At 43.9% G+C, this 11,194-nt stretch overlaps 1 protein-coding gene and 1 long non-coding RNA gene across 6 annotated transcripts in view; one reads left to right on the forward strand and one right to left on the reverse strand.

The window, feature by feature from the left end:
- KANK2 (KN motif and ankyrin repeat domains 2) overlaps positions 1-5,341 on the forward strand; it is a 73,490-nt gene extending 68,149 nt beyond the window's left edge. For all 5 annotated transcript variants that reach the window (XM_081893930.1, XM_081893928.1, XM_081893927.1 and 2 more), the window contains 4 exons: positions 811-953; positions 1,479-1,679; positions 2,738-2,836; positions 3,240-5,341. In XM_081893930.1, coding sequence (XP_081750056.1) covers positions 811-953; positions 1,479-1,679; positions 2,738-2,836; positions 3,240-3,299 — 503 coding nt within the window. In that variant the 3' untranslated portion in view covers positions 3,300-5,341. The remainder of the gene's footprint in view (positions 1-810; positions 954-1,478; positions 1,680-2,737; positions 2,837-3,239) is intronic.
- On the reverse strand, positions 4,336-9,182 carry LOC309360466. Its single transcript, XR_014164176.1, has 2 exons — positions 8,095-9,182; positions 4,336-6,690 (listed from the first exon to the last, which is right to left on the reverse strand). It is a non-coding gene; the product is annotated as an uncharacterized lncRNA (long non-coding RNA).
- Between the last annotated feature and the right edge of the window lie 2,012 nt (positions 9,183-11,194).

An 11,194-nucleotide genomic window follows, 5' to 3' on the forward strand; every position in this document is an offset into this window, starting at 1 on the left:
ACATAAAAAAGGCCATCCAGTGAGCTATATGCTGAGTGGGGATTTGAAGCTGGCTTTCTGACGCCAGAGCCCAATGCTACTCCACTCCACTGGAGAGAGAGGGAGAAAGAGGAGTCTGCTGGGAGTTTTATCTTCATACAATCTTGGCTGTCTCTGAGTGCAGATCCCGGTCATTGAGCCTGAGCTTCCACAGCCACTGTGCAGTTGATATGTTCTATGCTTATGGTAATATTTTATTCTCTTGCTAACTATGCTGTTTTAAATGTGAATTTTATACTTGACTTCCTTTAGTAAGGTTTTATTTTATTTATTTTTTTGGTTAACTTTGCTGTGTTAAACGTGCCTTCTGTAGTTGACCTCCTTTGCAATGTTTTATTTTGAAATCTTTAATATTTTAGTTTCCTGTTAATTGTGTTGCCTTGAATGTATACTTTGATGTTTTGATGGGTTGCTAACCGCTTTGAGGTTTTTCCATAAAAATATAAAGTGGTATAAACATGAAATGAATAAGAGTAAGAAGGGGGGTGGATTAAATCAAGGGGAAGTGGGTGCAATGACTGATGTCGGTCTGTGCAGGAAGTGATCGAACGAAGAACTAGGCAAAAACATCAGGAAGTAGCTCACAATAATCACAGCAACTATCTGGCTAGGTTAGGGGGGGTCTTTTTCCATGGATAGTTTTGAAAACAGGCTCAGGCAGGTACCTGATGGCAATGTCTTAGGCCAGCCTTAGGGGCTACACAACCCATTCACTCTAAATCTTTAGTTCCAAATGGATGAGGCTTCTTGTTGATTCCTTTGCCTTTTTAGGTTTGTGCCACGTGGACCAACAGAACAAAGCCGGCTATACGGCCATCATGCTGACGGCACTGGCCGCTTCCCGCTCAGAGAGTGACATGGACACAATTGTGCAGCTGCTGAAAATGGGCAACGTAAATGCCAAGGCCAGCCAGGTATCCAAATGGTGGATGTGGAAGTCAGGTGATGAGAGAGCCTTCCAAAGGTTTCTGCTTTGGCCAGGGTGGGGTGCTCAAAACCACCAATTCTTCTGCTCTGAGGGCACAAGTGAGATTTTAAAGCCTGATTCTCTTCCCCCATTCCTCATTTGCACATGTTTGCCTTACTGAGGTTTCGTAAACAGTATCATTGGCAATTGAGGAAACGCTCCTGTCAAAGCAAAGCAACACACTTTGCAAAACAGCTCAGTTTCTTGAAAGCTTTGCCGGCCCCAGCTTGATTGCAAGTTAAGGTAATTGTGAAACGCTTTTCAGATTTTTGTACTCTCAGTTGGCTTTTCTTTCTTTGCAAGCTGGATCATAATGCTTACGGTGTCAAATCACTCTTAAATCAAGAGCTTTCCCCTCCCCCAGCATTTCAGATTGCAGCAGCCTTCACCCTCAATTCTCACCCCACCCAACCCTAGCCCTAGTATATAACTGCAACTTACACTGTTGCTTTTCTCCTCGCTGCGCCTGCAGGCTGGGCAAACTGCACTGATGTTGGCCGTCAGCCACGGGCGCCTGGACATGGTTCGTGCCTTGCTAGCTAGCGCAGCAGATGTCAACTTGCAAGATGACGATGGTTCCACAGCGCTGATGTGCGCCTGTGAACATGGCCATGCTGAGATCGTCCGCCTGCTCTTGGCCACACCTGGCTGCGACGTTGCCCTCTCCGACAACGTGAGCCCTTTTTGTTATTTATTAAATTTGTATACCGCCCTATATCCTATACAGTGGTACCTTGATACTCGAACGGCTTGGCTCCCGAACGGCTTGGCTCCCGAATGCTGCAAACCCGGAAGTGAGTGTTCTGGTTTGCGAATGTTTTTCGGAAGGCGAACGTCTGACATGGCTTCTGCAGCTTCCGATTGAGTGCAGGAAGCTCCCGCAGTCAATTGGAAGCCGCGCCTTGGTTTTTGAACGGTTTCGGGAGTCGAATGAACTTTCAGAATGGATTAAGTTCGAGAACCAAGGTACCACTGTACCTGCAGGTCTCAGGGCAGTTCACAGGATAGAATCACGACATACAGTGCACAAACTCTCTATCTCCCATTTCACTGCAGGCTGAGCAGAAAGTGATAATTTGATGGTGGTGGTGATGGTGGTGGTGATGATTATTATTATTATTTATACCCCACCCATCTGGCTGGGTTTCCCAAGGAACTCTGGGCAGCTTCCAACCGAATTTATAAAAACAATACAGTATCAGACATTAAAAACTTCCCTAACCAGGGCCACCTTCAGTTGTCTTTTAAAAGTAAAATAGTTGTTTACAGTGGTACCTCTGGTTGCGAATGGGATCCGTTCTGGAGCCCCGTTTGCAACCTGAAAGGAATGCAACCCATGTCTGCGCACGCACATGTCGTGATTCGCCGCTTCTGCGCATACACGAGCTGCAAAACCTGGAAGTAACCCTTTCCGGTCCTTCCACGTCACCACGGGACGCAACCTGAAAAGACGTAACCTGAACCGAATGTAACGAGGTATGACTGTATTGCCTTGACATTTGCTGGGAGGGCATTCCACAAGGTGGGCGCCGCTACTGAGAAGGCCCTCTGCCTGGTTCCCCGTAACTTGGCTTCTCTCAGTGAGGGAACTGCCAGAAGGCCCTCAGAGCTGGACCTCAGTGTCCGGGCTGAACGATGGGGGTGGCGACGCTCCTTCAAGTCTACTGGGCCAAGGCTGTTTAGGGCTTTAAAGGTCAGCGCCAACACTTTGGATTTTCTCTCCTCCTGCAGGATGGCAGCACAGCTCTCTCCATCGCAGTGGAAGCAGGCCAGAATGACATTGCCATCATGCTGTATGCTCATCTGAACTTTGCCAAAGCCTCGTCTCCGGTGAGTTGCCATGTACAGTCAAGGAACATTGCACCGGCCTTGTAGGGCAGTTGGTCAAGCTCCCTGTTTGAGGCATGATATCCAGCTGATCAGACGCAGAATGAGGGTTTAATGCACTGGGGGTCGCCCATGTTAAAATGCGATCCTTCAACTCAGTATCTTTTGTGGTGAACGATGTTTTTAGAAAACAAATTTGATGGGCTGGCTCTGCACAGACTTGTCCACCTGCTGCTTCTGCCGCCCAAATGCTGCGCCTACGTGAGCAGGGAACTTTGCACGAGGGTCAGTTTTGAGTTCAGGGGGCTGTTTCTGGCGAAGGGAAGGGCTGAGGAGCAACACAGGAGGCAAAATGAGATAAGTAGGGCTGTTTAATGTAAGACTAATCATGAAATGCACTTTTTAGGGGACCCCCAAACAGCCGAAAGATGAGAACACAGCATCTATTTCTGGTGATGCTCAGTAACACAAAACGAGGTGGTTTCCTGTCTGTCTACACTTCCCTTTGAAGAAGTACCTGAGAACTTGTAAAGGACTGCAGAACCTAAGCATCCGATGGTGCATAATGTAAGCATGTAAATCTCCTAAGAAATGCTATCTGTTCTCAGCCTCCCGCAACCCCTCCCATCAGCTGGGATCTCTCTCATCGGCTACACTCAGTGGACTGGTTGGCCTTCCAGGAGAAGGAGCTCCCCCTACAGTTTCTGAACAGCTACTTTAGCCTGATCAGCTGCAATTCTGCTAGCTATTGAGCCAAAGAGGAAGAATCGGCAAAGGACTTCTGGATACAGCTTCTCGGCCAACTTGGCATGGCTTAAAGGCTTTCCTGCTTTCTAGAGACATGTTTCCCTCTCCGCCCAACTTTCACCCAAGTCCATTGCAGTATTAAAAGTCTCTGCAAGGCGAACGATGTCTCTTGAGCCTGAGCTGATGAGTTGGGGTAGTCCAGGGTTATGGAGAATCTATAGAGAGACAGAGTGGATGCCACACATAGGCTTCTGCAGCGCACTTCTTGAATAATCTTGGGCATCTCTTTGTCTCAGCTCCTCCTCTCATTGTAAAATGGGACTTAATGTATTTTTAAGAGGCCTGCCTAAAGCAACTCCACACAGAATCCATTTTCCTTTTCTCTTTTTCAAGACAAAAAATCCATACTTAAACACGACATTACTTGAAATAATTTTTGAAGGCCACACTGCCTGAAACAGGCCCTGTTTTGAATCAGTGTTTCTTCATTTGGGTAGGAGTTTATACGTGTGTGTGTTCTTGTAATACAAACAACATTGCAATGGAACTAAAATGAGTATTTGACACAAAGGTTCGAATGAGTGAATTTTGCAGATTTGGCAAAATGTGAATTCTCACTGAGTTCGGCAACTTGGTAAGGGAGCAATAGTATATTTTCGATGGGTGGGGTAGATGGGATTAGATTTCTTTCCAAAATGAGAACCATTATTTGGCTAGGCTGTAGGCTATTTCTTCTGCACAAGGAAACGTTGTGGCTGAATGCTGATGGGCCTTTGCACAGCTCCAATTAAACAGATTTGCACAGGAGATATTCTCCCAGTGAATTGAACCCTTTGCCCAGAGTGCTAATCAGCTCTCCTTCTCAGTTATTCTCTGCAATCTGATTTACTGGTGTTGGATGACTGGGATCTGAGGAAAATATCTGGTATTATTTGCCTAAAAATGTCAAAATAACGCAGTTCTAATTAGGCAGACCCAAACTGTTTCCCTCTTTGGGATTACCCGAGGCACCGAATTCATTCATGGATGCTATGCAAGTTGAAAAAGTCCTCTTCGCTTATTAATTATTTGGAGTTTTAATACCAAAATTTATGTCTGTCTCTCCTAACAACCAATGATCAGTAGGGGAGGGGGGGAAAGTATAATAATTAAGATAAACCATAGTGGTTTTTGGGGTTTTTTTAATGCCAATAATTTGAAATAGTAAAAGGGTACAACCTATTTTTATATAAATATATAAATATATATATATTAATATACACCAAGAAAACGACTATATAAATTATTTTAGTGCACAGAATTTTTTAAGGAATTCTAGAGGAGACGACGTCCAAAATGTTGAGGTGGGTTGTGACTGGTTGGGCGAAGGACTACTGTCTGAAGCTGCAAATCTGCCAGCTGATATATTTGCACAGTCTCTATTCTGCCTTGTGTAAAAGCCATTAGACACTAGTTGGGCTTGGAAACAGATGTTTATTTGGAGCCAGTTGGCTCTTGTGTTGCTCCGAACGCACAGGCAGTACAAGTCTTTCTTCCTGGCAATGGTTTTATGTCGCTGCCCCCAAAGCAGACATTTTGAACGGGCAACAGGAGGCTTTGGAAAACTGCATGTCTTTAGGAGTGTGTTTGGAACTTGTACTTCGGCTATCGCCTCGGATAAATGTAATCTCTTTTAGGATTGTCATATGATGATATTTCTACACTTTTAAAGGAAGTTAAGGTCATTTATAGCCATAATAAACGTAAAATGATCAGATGTGACTCTTTCTGTTTCTAGCAGTGTTACTGTTAAAGGGGTGTTGCCTTATGTAGGCATGGCCAAACTTGGCCCTCCAGCTGTTTTGGGACTACAACTCCCATCATCCTTAGCTAACAGGACCAGTGGTCAGGGATGATGGGAATTGTAGTCCCAAAACAGCTGGAGGGCCAAGTTTGGCCATGCCTGCCTTATAGCAACTTGAGAGAGAGAAATCAGTAATATTGCCATTAATTTTTTTTCCTGCACAAAAAGTATGATTTTTAAAAGAGGAGCAAGATTAACTCAAGGAAAAACCTGAGTAACCTTTGGTAGGTTGCTACAAAAATTGCTGATCTCAGATCCTTTTGTCCTCGTCTTTATCTACTCAGTGAAAGCAGAACATTGCTGAAAATTTAGCATTGATGAAAAGATTCCATATGAATTTGAAACTTTCAATAAGTTTATTGAAGTATGGAATGAATGAAGACATTCACACAGAACATTCATAGGGGAACCATGGTTATTTTATAACATCACACTATATGCAAAGTCAGAGCAGTTTTTCTCGAGCTCTTTTGGATGCAAACTTATCAGTTATATCATTAAAATCAGTAAGTTCCAGTTTATCATTTTCTATGCAGAGAATGTTTAGATCAGACAACCAATCTTGGGACATTGTTAACCATATTCTTTAGTCTAGAAGAGCATCGTTTGCCAGTACAGTTTGTAAGCTTTAAATGCAGGAGCTATCTAAAAAATTGTTTCCACGTTTGGAAAAGCTGTCTGAATTTTCTCCTGGAATATTATTTGATACGTATCTTGGTGGCTGAAATTTTCTTTGTCAGAGTCAGCTTGTTTTACAAACTTTACTAAACGATAAGTACATGCTTGTGTAATTGTTACATGGCCGTAGACTCATGTCACCTGTTTAATGTTACTAAGCAACTAGGCTAGAGTAAAATCTACCTGTTTTTAAAATTGTTTCTGGCAAGAGGCTGAGGCTACCCTAGATTATGAGGTCCTGGGTGCAGCCTGCTCAGCCCGTACGTAAATCCAGCACTGACCACCAGTGGCATAGCAAGGATTGCCCAGGCCTGTGCAGAGGGGGCAAGGGAGGGAGGGAAACCGACAATTTTGTACCCAGGACAACTGACTGTGTCTTTCCCCCCATGCTACGCCACTGATGACCAGGGCAACAGGCACATTTTACTCTCATTTTGCTATTGTAAAAGAGCTGTCAATGTGGCTCCAGTTGCCTGGTGAAGTGTCACTTGGTTTCACCGAAGGCAATGCCACCTCCCGGGTGTCGGGCAGAGTAGGTGACGGTGGCAGCACCGATGGAAAGTGAAATGCCAAAATCCTCTTCCTCCACCTCTCACCTTTCTTTTTTTTTATGATAATATTTATTAAAAAAAATAATTTTAAAACAGTAAAAAACATAGAGTAACATATAATTTTCCAATATCCACATTTCGTTCTCCTCATTGGACTTCCTCGCGACTCTCGTTCCTGCATTCCAAACTCTTAAATTTTACCAGCAATTTATTAACTTGTTTCAATTCTTATAGTACAATTTTCCAATATTAAATCTCAAATTTTAGAAAATTTAGACCACAATTCTAAAGACTTAGTTTTAACATAATATTTATCCAAAATTTGTCTTTTCTTTTAATAACATTTAGATTCTTATTCCTTTTGACTAGTTTGTTGGTACCATGTTGTTGCTAATCTTACATCTTTCTTAACATTCATACAATTTGCAATGTTTTTGTAGATAGTCCTTAAATTTCTTCCAGTCCTCCTCCACCAGTTCTTCTCCCAGGTCTCGGATTCTGCCAGTCATTTCCGCCAGTTCCATATAGTCCATCAGTTGCATCTGCCATTCTTCCAGTGTGGGCAAATCTTGGGTTTTCCAGTATTTAGCAATAAGTATCCTTGCTGCTGTTGTAGCATACATAAAAAAAGTTCGATCTTTCTTTTGCACCCTCTGGCCGACAATGCCCAGAAGAAAGGCCTCTGGTTTCTTAGGGAAGGTATACTTAAATATCTTCTTCAGCTCATTATATATCATTTCCCAGAAAGCCTTAACTCTAGGGCAGGTCCACCAGAGGTGAAAGAACGTTCCTTCAGTTTCTTTACATTTCCAACATTTATTATCTGACAAATGGTATATCTTTGCAAGTTTGACTGGGGTCATGTACCACCTGTATATCATTTTCATAATATTTTCTTTCAAGGCATTACATGCCGTGAATCTCAGACCGGTGGTCCATAACTTTTCCCAGTCAGCAAACATGATATCATACCCTATGTCCTGTGCCCATTTTATCATAGCTGATTTGACCGTTTCATCTTGTGTGTTCCATTTTAGCAGCAAGTTATACATTCTAGAAAGTATCTTAGAACTGGGTTCTAACAGTTCTGTTTCTAACTTCGATTTTTCCACCTGGAATCCTAACTTTTTGTCCAACTTAAAAACTTCTTTGATCTGAGCATAATGTAACCAATCTCGCACTTTCCCCTTTAGTTTCTCCAAACTCTGCAACCTCCAGTTATCTCCATCTTTTTCTATTATTTCCCAATATTTCGGCCATTTGGCCTCCATATTGAGTCTTTTTGGGGCCTTAGCTTCCATTGGTGATAACCACTTTGGGGTCTTATTTTCCAATAAGTCTTTATATTTTGTCCAGACATTGAACACTGCTTTTCTGACAACATGGTTCTTGAAAGCCTTATGTATTTTAACCTTGTCATACCACAAAGTATCACCTCTCACCTTTCATTCTGTCATTGTTGTGGCTCCCCCAGCAGCAGCCTCTTGGCTTGACACCCAGTGTGGGCAACACAGTTGTGCTTCCCTAAATGTGATGATGATTTATAATAATAATAATTTATTATTTATACCCTGCCCATCTGGCTGGGTTTCCTCAGCCACTCTGGGCAGTTCCCAACAGAATATTAAAAGCATGATAAAACATCAGACATTAAAAACTTCCCTAAACAGAGCTGCCCAGATGTCCTCTAAAAGTCAGATAGTTGTTTATTTCCTTGACACCTGATGGGAGTGGGTGCCACTACCGAGAAGGCCCTCTGCCTGGTTCCCTGTAACCTCACTTCTCGCAGTGAGGGAACCGCCAGAAGGCCCTTGAAGCTGGACCTCAGTGTCCAGGCTGAACGATGGGGGTGGAGACGCTCCTTCAGGTATACTGGGTCGAGGCTGTTTAGGGCTTTAAAGGTCAGCACCTTTAAATTTAAGCAAGAGCGGGAAGAAACACTCTCTCCCCCCGTCCCCACCCTAACTGTTGTGGAAGAATCTGGGAAGGGAAACAACTTCCCTCATTTAAAAAGCTAACAAGCTTCTAATGGCCACTTTGGGCAATCGGCTTAAGCAGAGATTATGCTCCTGTGGTCTAGGGCTTATGTCTGCTGCAGCGGCAGCTAATCGGCTGCTCTCAAGTCTTAAGGAGCTGGCTCCAGGCTTTGGCAGCGGCTGAATAAAAGTGAATCGGCCCGCTGCGAGCTTTGCATTTTGCCTGCCCGCAGGCAACTTGGCTCTGAAGACTGGGGAACTGGTCTGCTCCCTGAGAGAAGGAAAGCCAGCCTGGACAGGCGAGGCCATTCATCTCTGCAGAGGATCAACAAGGGGCATGTGGCTTTGCTGGCAACTGCGTCCTTCACTGCTGCTCCTTAGCATAGCTCTCAAAAGCCCTTCCAGGAAGCTGTTCTGTGCAGAAGTCAGGAGACAAGCAGTGTGCCAGCCCGCCTGACGGCAAGGAGACCTGCAAATATTTTGTTTGTGGCAGCAGTACAAGTCTCTGGGTGGGGTAAGTGTATAGCCAAGAAAGCCCTTTTTTAAAAAAAGAATAGAAATCAGAGGGTACTGTGGGCATCACCCCCCATTCTTTAAATTTATGGTTTGATATTCAAGGAAATGACATACCTATCACCAAGTATCGTTTTATAGACTTAAGTAGCTGTCTCAGTATATTATAAGAAAACAGTCAAGGAGAAACCTAACGAAAGAGAAAAAAATGGAAAAGAAAAAATCTAAAAGATACAGAAGAAAATAATAATAATAAAAGGAGTTCTTTAGCCTGCAGCTATATGTGATATTCATTCCTTAAGACCCAAGCATTCTATCATCTATAAACCATTATTTTTTCAGTCTTCAAATCCAGATGATGGGCAGTTAGAGGCAAAAGTGGGTGGGGACACACCTCCCATTTTTAAATGATCATAAACATCCGCCCCTTCCTCCCAGGGCCCGAACCTTTGGGGAGATCCTTTATTGAAAAGCATTCTGAAAGTGCACTGGATCACAAATTGGGGTGGCAACAAACGAGCAACCCCACCATCAGTAACACTACAACGGCAGCTTTCACACTGGCCAAGAAAGAACAAACGAAATACTTTCAGTGTATTTAAATATTTATTAAACTCATTCACGATCTGGGGAAAGAACACCCCCCCACAAAGGATTTTCATCAAGGAACAGTGAAGAAAACGTTTGATAAAATATAACTTAGTGCAGCTGCAAGGACACAACCTCTCAATGGTCAGGTGTTCACCTGAAGAGCTTCCCAAAACTTGTGTAAGAAAACCAGGTTCTCCCAGATGGTTTCCGGTGGCATTCGTGAACTAGGGGCTATATATGCATTTTGGTTTATTGCATTACGTTTTCCTGATTGTAATGCTAACACTTCTGTCCCTTTCTGTACCTGTTGCGTTGAAGAACTGCGGCCTTTTGACCAATATGCCAAATTTCATTCACACCACTGGGTATGAAACACTGAATGTCAATGGACAATGTCACTCCTACACATGAATGCTTCTTTTCCTCAATTCACCCATGAAAATGGCTGGAAAGAATTGTATGCTGGCTTAACTACCCCAAATCTCCTCACTTTAACACCTCTGATTTCCTAAGTTGTTGGGGTTGCAGATGGATGCCCCCTCAAGAAGTGATTAACACATAAAAAAGCACTAAACTCCCCCTACACACTGCTAGACTTTCAGAAGTGTCTTTTACATTGTGTGAAAGCTCAGCTATAATACATAACAGCCAGGGAAATGGAATAAACTGCTATGTGAATGCAGCCTTAAGACAGCTTCCCCCCGCTGTCCAGGGACTCGCAGCATCTCATGTTGACATCTAGAAAACGGAAACATGGATTGCTGTTCTTCACTATGCAGAAGCAGAATCTCAGGTGAGCTATTAAAGGGACTTTGCCTGGATTGTTTGCCTAGCCCAGCAAGGACTAAGCAGCGACTTATGCAAGCATGAAACAGGGGTTCTACACCAAGGGGGAGAGGATCCTGCTGTTCCCCGAGCTCCAGGTTGCACTATTCTCTCCCCCCACTTCTGTCCTTACAGAATTAAAAAGGTAAAGGACCCCTGGATGGATAGGTCCAGTCAAAGGCGACTATGGGGTGCAGCGCTCATCTCGCTTTCAGGCCGAGCAGCCAACGTTTGTCCACAGACAGCTTTCCGGGTTATGTAGCCAGCATGACTAAACCGCTTCTGGGACACTAACGGAAGCCAGGGCTCCCGGAAATGCTATTTACCTTCCCGCCGCAGCAGTACCTATTTATCTACTTGCACTGGTATGCTTTCGAACTGCTAGGCTGGTAGGAGCTGGGGCAGAGCAACAGGAGCTCACAGAGGGATTTGAAGCGCCAACCTTCCGATTGGCAAGCCCAAGAGGCTCTGTGGTTCAGACCACAGCGCCACCCGCATTCCAATTACACAATGGAAGGCGTACTGAGCTAACACAAACATCCTGAAGCTCAGGGAACATTTTTGACTTCATCAAATGCAGCTCAATTGTTATATACAGCTGTGGGTTCTCCTACGGTGGTTTCTCCTATGCAAACGG

Source organism: Podarcis melisellensis (assembly GCF_964234715.1).
Source record: "Podarcis melisellensis genome assembly, chromosome: 17".
Lineage (NCBI taxonomy): Eukaryota > Metazoa > Chordata > Lepidosauria > Squamata > Lacertidae > Podarcis > Podarcis melisellensis.